This window comes from Pleuronectes platessa, chromosome 10 (assembly GCF_947347685.1).
Source record: "Pleuronectes platessa chromosome 10, fPlePla1.1, whole genome shotgun sequence".
Classification (NCBI taxonomy): Eukaryota; Metazoa; Chordata; class Actinopteri; order Pleuronectiformes; family Pleuronectidae; genus Pleuronectes; species Pleuronectes platessa.
The window spans coordinates 26,648,604-26,663,909 of record NC_070635.1 but is presented as its reverse complement, the minus strand read 5'-3'; the positions used below and the strand labels follow the sequence as shown (position 1 = coordinate 26,663,909).

General features: G+C 40.8%; 1 protein-coding gene across 1 annotated transcript; it reads left to right on the top strand.

The window, feature by feature from the left end:
- The first annotated feature begins 4,076 nt into the window (after window positions 1–4,076).
- Window positions 4,077–14,371, top strand: LOC128448959 (polyadenylate-binding protein 1A). The gene is made up of 15 exons (XM_053431861.1): window positions 4,077–4,957; window positions 5,237–5,430; window positions 5,596–5,711; window positions 6,648–6,787; window positions 6,879–6,973; window positions 7,147–7,284; window positions 7,525–7,620; window positions 7,732–8,004; window positions 9,632–9,722; window positions 11,868–11,990; window positions 12,103–12,245; window positions 13,226–13,310; window positions 13,462–13,592; window positions 13,835–13,925; window positions 14,009–14,371. Exons 1-14 carry the CDS (start codon window positions 4,765–4,767, stop codon window positions 13,922–13,924), a joined length of 1,908 nt encoding a protein of 635 aa, XP_053287836.1. The 5' UTR covers window positions 4,077–4,764; the 3' UTR covers window position 13,925; window positions 14,009–14,371.
- The last annotated feature ends 935 nt before the right edge of the window (window positions 14,372–15,306 follow it).

Here is a 15,306-nt window from a genome sequence, read left to right as displayed (position 1 = left end):
ACCCCATACTCCCGCAGCACCTCCCACAGTTTCTCCCGGGGGACCCGGTCATACGCCTTCTCCAGATCCACAAAACACAAGTGGACCGGATGGGCATACTCCCAGGCCCCCTCCAGGATCCTTGCGAGAGTGAAGAGCTGGTCCGTAGTTCCACGTCCGGGGCGAAAACCGCATTGTTCCTCTTCAATCTGAGGTTCGACGATCGGCCGAACCCTCCTTTCCAGCACCTTGGAGTAGACTTTACCAGGGAGGCTGAGAAGTGTGATACCCCGATAATTGGTACACACTCTCTGGTCCCCCTTTTTTGAACAGGGGAACCACCACCCCGGTTTGCCACTCCTTTGGCACTGTACCCGACTCCCACGCGATGTTGAATAGGCGTGTCAACCATGACAGCCCCTCAACACCCAGAGCCTTTAGCATTTCTGGCTGGATCTCATCAATCCCTGGGGCTTTGCCACTGCGGAGATGTTTGACTACCTCAGTGACCTCCACCAGGGAAATTGACGACGAAACACCATCAACCTCGAGCTCTGCCTCCAACATAGAGGGCGTGTTATTCGGATTCAGGAGTTCCTCAAAGTGTTCCTTCCAACGTCCGACGACCTCCTCAGTTGAGGTCAACAGAGTCCCATCCTTACTGTACACAGCTTGGATGGTTCCCCGTTTCCCCCTCCTGAGGTGCCGGATAGTCTTCCAGAAACACTTTGGTGCCGACAGCCTATTTGAGTTAAATTGTTGTTTTCAATAAATTGTCTGCTCACAACTTTTGGTCTCTTGTTCCCATTTCTTCTTTTTGCATTTTGAAGCTCTACTTAGCTCTACTTAGATTTTAAATTAAACAAAACTAGTGAACTTGTCTTATTTGTAGAACAGTAAAACTGCCCTTAAATTCTCTGCCTGCCTGCCTGCCTGTCTGTCTGTCTGTCTGTCTGTCTGTCTGTCTGTCTGTCTGCCTGCCTGGCTGCCTGCCTGTCTGTCTCTCTGTCTGTCTGTATCTCTCTCCCTCTCTCTCTTCATTAAACATGACAAACATAAGTAAACAGCTGAGCAAGGCTTTGAAATCACAGAGTTTTTTGTTTGTTTTATTTTTTAGGAAACGTCGGACCAGTTGCGACGTAATGTTTTCAGCGGCACTAATGTTGTGGTTCATTTATCACCAAACAACGTCGGGGGATATGGAGGACCATACAGTTGCAATCAGAAATATTCAACCCCCTAACCTCAATAGACATTATAGTGATGTGGATGACAGATAATGACAATCAATGACAAAAAAAATCATCAGACAACAAAGGATATTTATTGATGCGTATTTTAGTTATTTTGACAACAGAAGTTGAGTTAACTTTGAAGTTCAAATGAAAAATGTAACTCTTTCAACACATGCGCATGTTCAGTATTATTCAACCCCCTAGCTTCAGTACTTTGTGGCAGATTCTCTAGCTTTTATAACTTCTAAAAGATGTTTTCGGTAAGTGCGGACAACCTTCTTACACCTCTCGATTGGAATCTTTGCCCATTTTTGAAGTGCAAAAGCCTCTAGATCAGTGATGTTTGATGGCTTCCATGCTGCAACTGCCTTCTTTAAATCCCACCAAAGATTTTCAATCAAATTTGAATCTGGTGACTGTGAATGCCACTCCAGGACGTTCCAGGATCTTTTTCTCAGCCAAGCTTTGGTGGACTTGGAGGTTTTGCTTTGGATCATTGTCTTGCTGGAAAGTCCAATGATCACAAAGGTTTAATTTGTCAACAGAGGCATCACACTCCTCTTTAAAATGGCCTGGTATTTCTGTGAATCCATGATGCCATGTACACAGTAAAGATTGCTAGTTCCTGCCGCAGAAAAACAGCCCAACATCATCTTTGACCAACCTCCATGCTGGACTGTGGGGATGGTATTCTTCTGGTCCTAAGCCTAGCCTTTCACACGCTAGACATCGCGCTGGTCCATACGTCCAAACAGTTCCAGTTTGGTTTCATCAGTCCATAGAACTGTCACCCAAAACTCAGTAGTCTTATCCAAATTCCTCCTGGCATATTCTAGTCGACTTTCGATGTTCCTTGTGGTCAAGAGCTGAGTATAGAGTGTGTCTTGAAGCCGGCCATGAAGTCCTTTTTTATTCAGTGCACGTCTTATAGTTGCCACTGACGCACTTGTACCAGCCTTCATCAGGTCATCCTGTAGGTGTCTTGGAGTCACACAGGGGTTTATCTGAGTTGTTCTGACTAAGTTGCTGAGGGTCCTTGATGAAATGTTGGGCTTTCTTCCATGGCCAGGCTGGTTTGAAGCTGCTCGATCAGTTTTAAACTTCCTTATAATGCTCCCAATGGTGTCTCTTGGAATATAATTTTTTGTGGAAATCTTCTTCTACCCAAAGCCTTTCAGGTGTGATGAAATAATCTCCTCTCTCAGCTTTTGTAGAAGCTCCTTTGTCTTTACCATGATTGCAACTCACCTTGAATACCTTCATGGGTGGGGTTTATATATGCATCACAGCTGAAGCAAATGAAGGATCAGTATAGAGTTCCCAAAAGCTTAATAATGTTTCAACTCAACTTTAAGACATAAAAACTGTCAGACAGCTTTAAAAACAACTATTATATAGGGGTTGAATAATTGTGACATGGCTATCTTAACAAAATATACTGCTACACACAAATACTACATCATGCATTTTCCGTGTTGATTTTCTGTATCACTCAACTCATAAAGAAGTCATCCGAAGCAGAATCTTACTCAAAGAGCAAGATTCTGTCAACTTTAATTGATAAATCCTTAAAATCTTTGGGGGGTTGAATATTTCTGATTGCAATTGTACATGACTTAAGTATAAATAAATGTATAAATAAATGTATAAATAAATACAGAAATAAATAAAAAAGGAAATTAATTAATTAATACAGAAATAAATAAATAAATACGTTAATAACAACAGAAATGTCTGAATAAATGTCTTAAATATATTTGCACATTTGTTTATTCCCTAATTTATTTATTTTTCGATTTCAGTGTCCTTATGCTAATGAGAAAGGCGGGCCTAACCGCAGTCTCATAGTCACACCATGCCGGCGGCAGTGGATCATGATTATGGAATATAGTGGCAACCGATTGTGATAGTGGATCCTGATCATGGTGGCGGCTGATTTAGTAGTTTTTCCTAAATCTTGTTTAGGGTTAAGGGCTGTTAAGGATGTCACACCATGTTAAAGCCCTATGAGACAAATGGTGATTTGTGAATATGGGTTATACAAATAAAATGTGATTGATTATGTCTTGTTTTACATATGTTGTCATCTTTTCGAGTGGATTTAAGTTGTAAATCTTGGATATAACGTTTATTTCATTTTCAGTGGTTATTAAGACAATATAAAATTGTTACAGTTTTACTGTGACAAATGAACAAGGTATTGAGAACATAATATGTTCAAAAAGTAAGAGAGAACACCACAGCAATAGCTGTTACACAAGGACCACGGATGTTTTTTTTATTGAACATGCACAAACCACTCGCAGAGAGCACACAGACTAAGGCAATTTAGATGTTGTCAAGCATATGAAAGGGAGCATATATAACAATAGGTGGCGTGACACATACAGTACAAGACACTAGAAATAAAGACTTAAAGGTTCAGTGTGTATAGCTGTAAAAGCCTTCTTATGAATACCTTACCTCAAAAAAGGGCAATGTGAATAAAAACAAGAATTTAGATATACCCTCGTAAAACCTCCCTGCTTTACCATGTTGCATTCTCTTAAGTGATGAAAAAACAAGAAAATCATTCATAAACGCTAAATCTGGGGCGTGGAATGTCTGCATTTACTACAATGAATATGGTATTTGATTATTAGGATTATCACCTTTACCCTGTCAAAAAGAAAAGTGAGTTTAGACTATCCTAATAAAAAACTATATGAGAAATGTAAAAGGTGTTGTTTACTTTAGGTGATTAATAGATATATTAGATTTATTTATATTAGATATAAATGGAAAAATGACCATGGAATGTGAATTAAACACGTTCCTTCAAATGGCAAATATCGCGAGATGTGTGACGTCAATCTCGGTAGTGAAAGCGCAGCAGTTTTCGATGGCAACGTGAAACAACCTCTACCGACCTTCCTTTCATTCCCGTAATCCGTCTGCGAAGGGTGTGCTCCGGAGCTAGTCTCGGCACACATTTTATTATTATGAAACAAACCAAAGGCTAGAGCGCACACGCAGACATATTTTTATAAGAAAAATAAGAATCGGTGAAGCAGGATTTAATTTGCCATACCCAAGCAACGCGAAGAAGACACTGCCTTCGAAAAACAACGAAAGACGGAACGAGAGGAACGGTAGCACGTTGAGCAGCTAGCGTCATTGTTGAAAACCTGTGTGATTAACGTTAGCCGGTTGTACTGTTAACCACTTATTTTCCCCTTTTAGGGCGTTGTCATCCCTGTTAGTATTATAAGCGGGGACTATTGCGTCGTATACTGACTGTGGGGGAGAAGATATTCAGGATTGTGAAGTGTTCGAGCCACATTGATTAGGCCACGCACCAACATTTGCTAATCAAGCTAACTAGCCCACGTTGCTAACTCTTACACAGCTAGCATTAGTGTTGGCACTCCCATTTATTTTTGTGAAGCTAACAAGAGACTTAGCAAATAGCCCCTTCTTATAGAGGGTTGGCAAAGATTGACGTTTTTTTTACACACATCAAACTATTACAATCCCACATTTGTCTTGTTAAGAGCACTCGTGGTCAGATATGAATCCCAGTGCGCCTAGCTACCCAATGGCCTCCCTCTATGTGGGAGACCTGCATCCAGACGTTACAGAGGCCATGCTCTACGAGAAATTCAGCCCGGCTGGACCAATTCTCTCCATCAGAGTGTGCCGAGACATGATCACCCGTCGGTCCCTCGGCTATGCCTATGTCAACTTCCAGCAGCCTGCAGATGGTAGGTATACCGTCACGTAATAAAGTAAGGACCGCTAGCGAGATGAATGTGGCACCATCCTACTCCATTTTGAAAGCAGACTATGCATGCCATGTTAAAGCATTTTTCTATTAGCACTATTGTTTTAGTCAATATGTTGTGACGTGGTGTAATAATGTCAGATAAAGTTATGAATGACATGCATCTGTAATGATCCACTTGAGAGGTACATAAGTCTTTGCATTGTGTAAGATATAAACCAGCCCTGAAGCTAATGTCAGGTGTTGTCATCGGTTTCAGCTGAGCGAGCCCTGGACACAATGAATTTTGACGTGATCAAAGGCAGACCTCTCCGCATCATGTGGTCTCAGCGTGACCCCTCCCTGAGGAAGAGTGGAGTGGGCAACATCTTCATCAAGAACCTGGACAAGTCCATTGATAACAAGGCGCTCTATGACACCTTCTCTGCATTTGGAAATATCCTTTCCTGCAAGGTAGGCAATACATGATTAAGTTTGTCTGCTTGTGTGTTTTAGTGATTTTTAAAAAACCCACTAATTGCACGACTAATGATTGCTGTGGTTTGAAAGTGAACTGTGGATTTTTTACACTGCATGATGCTCAGGGTTGTTGACATGCTCAAATCTTCCTTTTCCAAGGTGGTTTGTGATGAAAATGGCTCAAAGGGTTACGGCTTCGTACACTTTGAGACCCACGAGGCAGCCGAGCGGGCCATAGAGAAAATGAATGGCATGTTGCTCAATGACAGAAAAGTGTAAGTGGGACTACTCTTAAAGTCTATGTTTAAGTGTGTGTTTTGGGGCCCCTCAGATTAACATGAGTTGTATATCTAATCAAAGCTTGTTTTTTGTGTTGAACCGCATCTTTTCCAAAAACTCACCTATCATTAATGCAGGATGGTTTTTCGGGTCTTCATACAACAACCCAGTTAAGAATGACAAACATGTCATATAAATTAGAGAGACAGATAGAAGGGGAGAAGTGTTTTGGGAGCAAAGTGATCTATTTCGATAATATTGTGTTATAAGCTCTTTGATATGTGATCTACTCACCTCTATGCCGATGGAGGGGTGGGTGAAACACTTGGAGTTTTCGGGTTAACGGCATTGCAGCCTAATCCAATGGAAGTAACGTGAGCACGTCTTCGAACTTAAAAAAAAAAAAACCCAGTTTAGAATAGCCTTGTAAGGCCTGACATTCAAATAGGCTATAAACATGGTGTAAATGACGCTGTTTCTGCAGTGTCGCGGCTTACGGACACCTTGATGACACCACAGGAGCAGTATGGAGGCGGCTTTTTACGTTTGAAGACGTGGTCACCAGTTACTTCCATTATATTGGATTAGGCTGCAATGCTGTGGTACCCCTGAAACTGACGGGTTAGGGTGTGGACTCAAACACTTCATCCACCCTTCCATCAGCCTAGTGGTGAGTAGATAACTAGTGAATTCTCATTTTTCCTTGAACAACCCCTTTTAAGCAGGAATAAGCCAAGTGTGTCCTGTTCTACAATTAGTGGATAACACTTTTCATTGTATTCTGATTTGTCAAACTAAATAATTGTTTTCAACACTGGACTATCTTGATATTTGAGCAACAGTGGGATACTAGCATCACTTAGGAGTTAAGAAAAGTCTAAAGGTTGTCAGCGCATGAGTGATTTGTTTTTAATTTCCCGTTTGACCAACAGATTTGTTGGACGTTTTAAATCCCGTAAAGAAAGGGAGGCTGAGCTTGGTGCACGTGCCAGAGAGTTCACCAATGTTTACATCAAGAACTTTGGGGAGGAAATGAATGATGAGAAGCTAAAGGAGATGTTCGGCTTATATGGTAAGACAAAGACATTTGGAAGTTAACAGATGAAGTATGTTACCAGTGTGATTTGGCGTGTTGAGTTTTGATACACTGTTGTATGTTGTAGGTCCGGCACTCAGTATCCGTGTTATGACTGATGAAAGTGGCAAATCCAAGGGATTTGGCTTTGTTAGTTTCGAGAGACACGAAGATGCACAGAAGGTTAGGATCTACTCCATTTTCTTCGAAGACATGGCCTCCTTCCTATGTATTTGTCTCAGCAAAATATAAAATGAGCTACGCTGTCACTGTACCTCTGCTTTTTGCGCTGAATCAATATAGATGTGGTTCTTCTTAAAGCTTGTTTCAGTGAACTTATGCTTATTTAATTGTAGGCTGTCGATGACATGAATGGTAAAGAACTGAATGGCCGGCAAGTGTATGTGGGCCGCGCACAGAAGAAAGGGGAGCGCCAGAACGAACTCAAGCGCAAATTTGAGCAAATGAAACAAGATCGCATGACCAGATACCAGGTTTGTTTAACTTTGAACTTTTTCACAGTAATCAAATTCAGTATATCACAAAGTTGGTTTAAATGGATGTGTCTGGTTTAATATGGAACAAATGCCCAAAGTGCAGCTATGTCAAAGGCACATTTTGTTGCCATTCAAAAATCTTGTGGCGAATATAAGTGCTACAATGTTGGTGCTACAGAGATAATAGTTGATTGGACTTCTTGAAATGAGTCTAACTGTCAATTTAATGTACACCAGGGTGTCAATCTGTATGTAAAAAACCTGGATGATGGTCTGGATGACGAGCGTCTGCGTAAAGAGTTCTCTCCATTTGGAACCATTACAAGCGCTAAGGTAAATATTTCATTACTTACTTAATTGAGTTTTTGATTTTCATTATAACTTTTTATTGGCAAGGCGACGAAATATTTCAGAATAGATGCTAATCATTCCCTCCTTTGCTAGGTGATGATGGAAGGTGGCCGCAGCAAAGGCTTTGGATTTGTTTGCTTCTCTTCTCCAGAAGAGGCTACTAAAGCTGTAACGGAGATGAATGGTCGTATTGTTGCCACAAAGCCTCTGTATGTGGCCCTTGCACAGCGCAAAGAGGAGCGTCAGGCCCATTTAACCAATCAGTACATGCAGAGGATGGCCACTGTCCGTGCTGTGCCCAACCCTGTCCTCAACCCATACCAGCCTGCCCCACCCTCAGGCTATTTCATGGCTGCTATACCTCAGGTGAGCCAGTCCATTTGCAAAAAACAATCATGTACTTGTTAGAGGTGCGTGATTTATCGTAAATCTATTGCCATCCTGATATCATTATGTGGGTATATCAACAGAGACAGCAAAAACTGCGATAAATGGGGTGTCATGTGCCGAGCATTCACACTCTGCATGTCAATGTATTTGGCAAATCAGATGGAGCCCTGCTGCCCTAGGTGATGATTTAAAGACATTGATATCATGACGGGTTTTGTGACATTGAATCATTATCTGAAGAAGAGAATCCAGAGAAAAAAGAGAATTCTGACTTAAGCCTGAAACATGCTTCTGCGACTGCGTCTGCGTCTTTTCACGCCGCTGTGGCGCAAGACTCGTTGTCATTCATGCTTCCCCAACCGTTGCGTGTCTTACAAAGCAATTCCGCGCCAGAACACTAGGCGGAGTAATGCTTTTTTGTCGAAGACGACCTGAGAGACTCCTTCTTTCTTCTTCATCGATTGTTTATTTACATAGCTACTGCAGCTCTGGGGCATGAAACCGGAAATGCAGCTCCAGAAGGGATGTAGAGCAGACCAATCACAGCCTTGCGGGCTGAGTGAGCTTGCGGAGCTTTGCCGTAAATTTTAGAAAAGGGGGTCGACACCCGTCAGCACGTAAGGAGGGATACATAAGCACGTAAGGGACCCGGAAGGGCTCTTGCGCTTACGGGCCCGTGAAAACGCAGAAGCATGTTTCAGGCTTCAGTAACGCGGTTACGTCAATCTCACGTCGCCTCCTCCAACTAAACTCTACTGTGGGAACTTCTAGTGATCCCTTTTTTTTTAAATTCATCTATATGTGCTTATTTATGACCCCAGACCCCAAGGCAAAAGTAAGAGAGCACACACTGAGTCTCTCTCTCTCTCTCTCTATCAGCTCAACTTACCCAGCTTAACATGATTCGCTACAGTTTGAAGTTGATTTGTTTGTCACGACAATATCAACACTGACCTTCACGTAATGATTGGTACTTTTATAATGCGTTTAATCTTTCTTCAGAGTAGCACATTCATTCGCCGCTCTCTTGCTCTTTGTAAACTCGGAAACATTTGTAAAATCAGCCTGACTAGAAACAATTTAGTTGTAACAATTGTATAATCTTAGTAAATGTATGTAGAGCTGGAGGAGATGGCTGCGTGCTCAGCTTGGTTTGACGATGTTGGTGCAGCACACAGAGTGAATGACACACAAGGATGTAAATTACAGACAGCCACTAAAATCTGTTAAAGAAAATATATTTTTTACTATCCAAACGTATATGAAAACACCCCATATTAACTCTGTAGGTGGATATAGTGGAGCTATGCATGACTCCCTGATGTCTGCCCGACTTGGTGGCCCTGCGGCCCGGCCGCGGAGCTGTCTGTGGTCTCCGCATCAATAGCAAGGGACTGTTTGTTAATTTATTGCAAATCATATCGTCATCGCAATATCAAACAACGTTATCGGATATCGCATGTTTTCCTAATATCATGCAGTCCTAGTACATGTGTACATTATATGAATCATAAATGGTCTTAGGGGAATTGGGAAAATAAAGATTATGGTCCATGTCAGTAAAATGCCATACAATGATGAATCTTTGCTTCCAACCTTGCAGGCCCAGAACCGTGCTGCTTACTACTCTGCCAACCAACTGGCACAGCTCCGCCCAAGTCCCCGTTGGGCCACTCAGGGAGTGCGTCCCCAGCGTAAGTAACCACAGTTGAATGGGTCTTAAAATACTCCAATTATAGCAAGAATGAAGTTTACACTGGAATCTACTTGCTCCATATGTTAAGTCAAAGAATGACAAAAGGTTTAGCCTACTTCTGGCTATTATTCTTTATTATTTTGCTGAACTAACTCAGGGTTCCCACGGTACCTGGAAACCATGGAAAACATGGAATTTATTTTTTCATTTTCCAGGTTTGGAAAAGTCATGGAAACTGAGCAAAAGTGAACACTTACATGGAAATTTAAACAGTTATCCTGGAAAATTGTATTGGATGATGTGTAAAATAGTAATAAAATGAAACTATTGAGCACAGAATTAAGATAAGTTTATAAAAACCCTTTACATGTGAACAGCTCTTACTGTAGATAGAAATGGATGATCCCATGTTGTAGAACATGCTCTTGGCATCCTATCTGGTGTATTGGATGTTGGAATTTGATGAGGCAACCTGGTGATATGGACTTTAAAAGTATAGTTTCAGATTGGTGGACTTCGGGAATAATAACCGAGAAACATTACTCGCGAGCTCAATAGAAGGGTCAAATGCATGCATTTCCAGCCAACACGGGAGCCTTGACATCTACAGTGAAACTTCTTATGCAAGTTTATCCTCAAATGTAAGAAGCTGTGTTTTAACTGTGGGGTAAACCTGGGTTTATCAACGTTAGTTAGTAACCTGTGCAATCTTGCTAGCTAGCAAGCTGCAACTTGCTAGCTAGCAGCTTACACTAGAATTGTTGACGTAATTTTTACCTTGCTTTTAAAATACTAGAACTATGTTCGATCCCCATATGTATTTCACTCACTGACTTTTCCTAAAACCGTGTTATTCACCACATTTAGGGGAGTTTGTTTTGAATTTGGATTCATTAATGATGGTTAGCAAGCACATGCAGTGCAATCTTGCTAGCCAACATTCAGCTTGCTAACTAACTAGCTAGTGTTGGCTAGCTTGCGTTGCTAGCTAACTACCAATACATTTTCACATTAGGCTGTGACATTACTTCTATACTAGTTGACATGACCAGTCTAGTCTTGATCAATTTTGTAACATTCATTCTTATATCTACTTTTAGCTATTTTGTGATTTTTCGTTTTTTCTTTAAAAAAATTATACTACTAAATAGGAACATTTGGGGTGAGACATTTTTGAGGTTGCTGTACTGAGGAACCACAGGGGAACCAGCCTTATGTTTTTCCTTTTAGGTTCATTAGTTTGATTTACAAAAGCTTTTACAGAGTAAGGGTAGGCATATTACCTCTTCTACGTAAGACTCATAATCTCAAATGTGTGATGCATTACAGGAGTGAGTGACAATGACACGCTGTAGATTCAGGATGAGGAAGAGAAGAGGGGAGAAGATGAAAGAGGAGGATACAAGAGTAGAGGATGACAGAGGAAAAGGGAGAAGAGTGGAGAGGAGTTGAGAAGACAGGAGCGGACACGAGAGGGGAGGTGTGGAGAGAAGAGGACAGGATGAGATAGGAGAGGAGTGGAAGAGAGAACAAATATCAATCCCAGTGCTCATGTGTCTCAAAGTTCCCGTTCAATAAATTGTTGTTCATCTACAGATTGTTGCATTATTTCATGCATTGATATATCAATAAGACATAATCTCTAAGCATTTACAATGTAGACTTGACTGGCACATCTTTTAAATCAAGTTAGTAGTCAGGTGTCCTAGGGGGTTGTGTTTGTGAGGGGAGGGGGGCGCGGAAAGCTTCAGGGGCCTATAGATCATTACTTAATATGGTACCTGGAAAATCAGGAGGTAGCATGGAATTTTTTTTCAAGGCAAGCGTGGGAACCCTGTAACTGTTTGCCATCTAAATGAATAAGTACAGTATTGCATAGTGTTATGAACCCACTTGAGAACATTAACCCTAAAATAATGCATGCAGCACTATCACTTTAAGTTAAGAAAAAGGTCTCTAGCCTAGAGCTGCATTTATTTACAGGATAATCAACTTTGGAAAATTAAACTTGATAGGTCAGCATCCACTATGATTCAACCTCGATGCACGTGTTAATGATAACTATAGTTAACAAGCCACCTCTTAACACCTAAAGAACAATACTAACTACATTGCGGTTCTATTCTGTTTTCTGTTCCTTCAGACTTCCAAAATATGCCAGGTGCCATGCGCCCATCAGCTCCCAGGCCACAGACTTTTAACACCATCCGTCCCACCTCTACCACCAACACCCAGGTGCCACGCATGATGGCTTCTCAGCGCATGCGTAAGTATTTCAGTTTAAGGAACACAAGAATCTGCTATATTTTGTTCCTCTGCCCCTTTGTTTTTGTCACTAGATGGAGTTAATTGCCTCTTTTCCTCCTCTCTTACCTCAGCCACCCAGGCCCTCAGCCAGCGCCCTGCCGGTGCTTCAGCCACTGCTGCCCCAGTGCGTGCCATGCCCCAGTACAAATATGCTGCTGGTGTGCGCAACCCCCAGCAGCACATGGCGTCCCAGCCACAGGTCCCCATGCAGCAGGTAAAAATCTCTGACTTTCATTGCCTCAATATGAGGAATCGGAAGGGGGAAAAAAGGCAGTTTAATTTCCAAACAAGGTGATAACACAGGTTTCATGTTTTCCAAATGCATCTGGTGACTGAATACTAAATAAACTTGACTATACTTGGTGATTTAATGACAGCAAAATTTAAACCACTTTTTCTGTTTGAGGTGCTGGCTAAGCATCGTCTGTATTTAGTGTGGCAGATCAGAACTGGCTTACTCAGGGCTGAATAGACATAAAAAGCTGAAATTCAGTTGCTTTCATATTTGATGGCGTAGGATGCATTACTTAATTGTATATGGTCGTTTTACTCTAGAACCGGCCTTAGTTATAGCCAACTAAATTTAAGAACTGAAACTGACAATTTGCCTTGTGTATTGCAATGGCATATTTTGACTTAATTTACATAAAAAAATGAATTAATTTATAAATTTGCAATTCTGAATCTGCTGATAAGAATCTAGTATGCCATGGATATGACAACAAACAGTGCCAGCTAGATGAACATTCGTACCTCCACCCAAGCCCACTAGTTCCCATAAATTAAATGAAGTTGCACCAAATTTCACCCATTCATAGATATTAGTCCCCTCAATATGCTTCTTTTTCCCCATCATCAAAATACATGTTCAAGAAAGTGAAGAGAAAAAAACCCCTCATCCTGGATTTGCCCCTTTGCCCAGATCTGCCAATTAATTTAATGGGTTATTTTTTCTTTTTCTTTGTTTTGGGAACTATTAAGTAGCTTTTATGTAAATCTGCTGACAAATGGTCGGGCGAAAACATGAGCTCCTTGTCAGAGGTAATAAACATAATTTAAATTTACAAAGGAATCAGAACAATTCAAACAATACTCTACACTACTCATGCATTCATTTATAGAGTCTAGAACTAAATTGTAATAACTGCTCAGTTTTCTTTTACTTTTTCTGGAATTTTTTTTTTCTGTCTATAGCCTGCTGTCCATGTCCAAGGACAGGAGCCCCTGACTGCCTCTATGCTGGCTGCTGCCCCTCCACAGGAACAGAAGCAGATGCTTGGTTAGTACTTTACCTGCTCTGACTTCAATAGATTTTCGGGGGTTATACTAATATAAATAAATTATTAGTCCCCAAGATATTTGACATCTTGTGTCTGGTTGCTTACATTGACCTAAATAGTATTCATAATAGTTGTTAACTGTTCTTTCAGGTGAGCGTCTGTTCCCCATGATCCAGAACATGCACCCCAGTCTGGCGGGCAAGATCACTGGTATGCTGCTGGAAATCGACAACTCAGAGCTTCTTCACATGCTCGAGTCACCAGAGTCGCTGCGCTCAAAGGTCAGTTAATGGCTCATATGTCAGATTTATCTCCTGAAGCTGGCTGGCTGCGATTGTCATTAGAATTTGATAATCTTTAAAATATTTTTCTTTGAATTACCATTAGCCTGTTTGCTATTAAGCATCTACATAAAGCAATTCTCATGAATGGACAGCAAATAGTTTGAGCTTATTATTTAACTTGAAAGAGTTAAATGTGAAATGCTCCATATGCAGTATTTGTATATATATACTTGTTTCAGGTGGATGAGGCGGTTGCTGTGCTTCAGGCCCACCAGGCCAAGGAGGCTGCTCAGAAGTCCACCACCCCTGCTGGTGTTCCCAGTGTCTAAGGTGTGTGCAAGGAAGAATGCTGTTTTTCTAAATTCACAGATTAATTAAATTGTTAACTTCATTATCAATATTCTTTCTTACAGAGAGCATTTTGAAACCTGCTTCACCGATGGAAAAAGAGAAAAAAATATTAAACATTGAAAAACCTAAAACTCTGAAAACATCCGCAAAATGATAAATTATTTCTTATAAAAAAATAAAACAATTGACTTTGCCAGGTCTAGGGATGTTTTTACTAGACCTTGATCATAAATAAAAATTTGTTGAAGAAAAAAAGCAAAATGGAGAAAATTGAATCTATGAATTTGAATGCATTCCTCTGTTTTATGTCATTTTACTGTCAGTGCAAAGAATATGAGCCATGTTCACGAAAGTGGTAGCTGAGGGATTTTGAAAGGTGATTTGTATCGTAAACTACAGGCTGTAATAAATTCTCATTCAAAAGATGTGCCTGTTTTATGATATCCATTATTATGCTCCGTAAAAGTAATGCACACATTTACACCAGTTAATAGAATTCATGTGTTGGTCATATTTGCCATATCTGAAAGCATGATGGTCTGGTTTACTAAGTTGATTCTCACCGACACCTGGTGGAAGACTTCACAGAGAGGAAGGGCTGTCTTCCATTAGGTGTCGCTCATTCGGTGCTGGTAAATCCGTCCAACCAGAGCACAGGGTTTTCTTATTACAACCCACTGATTATGAATGTTTCAAAGGGCTAAAGTTAGGGCAACATCCAGGAATACAGTAAACCACTGTTATATTATTTTTTTGGACCTTATAACATGGTGTCACTTAACCGCCTCTTGTATACACAGGATCTATAAATGTTGATGCCAGATCCCAGCGGTATCCTGTCCTTAATCCTGAGGGCATTGCAGTGAAAGCTAACTAATCTTATCTTATGCCAGTCATTTATAAAAGGGAAGTTTTGGAAAGTTATTTCTCAGAAATCCACCTTTGACTAAGGTTGTGTAATTAGACATTTTAAGTTGAACTGCATTGTATTAATAAATGCAGTAACATCAATAAATCTTGATGTTTTCCTACACGTGGCATCTATTGCACCTCTGTCTGTCCTGGGAGAGGGATCCCTCACATGTGACTCTAAGGTTTCTATGTATTTTTATCCTGTAAAAGGGTTTTTAGTAGTTTTTCCTTACTCTTGCTGAGGGTTAAGGACAGAGGATGACACACCATGTTAAAGCCCTATGAGACGAATTGTGATTTGTGAATATGGGCTATACAAATAAAATTTGATTGATATTACTGGGGGGGCGGGGGGACATGGTTTGGACAGGGAACCCCAGCCCCCTCAACAGACAACTAGTTTGTTAGAAGGAAAACTAATTAAGTGCTTAAATGTTTTGACCGTGAT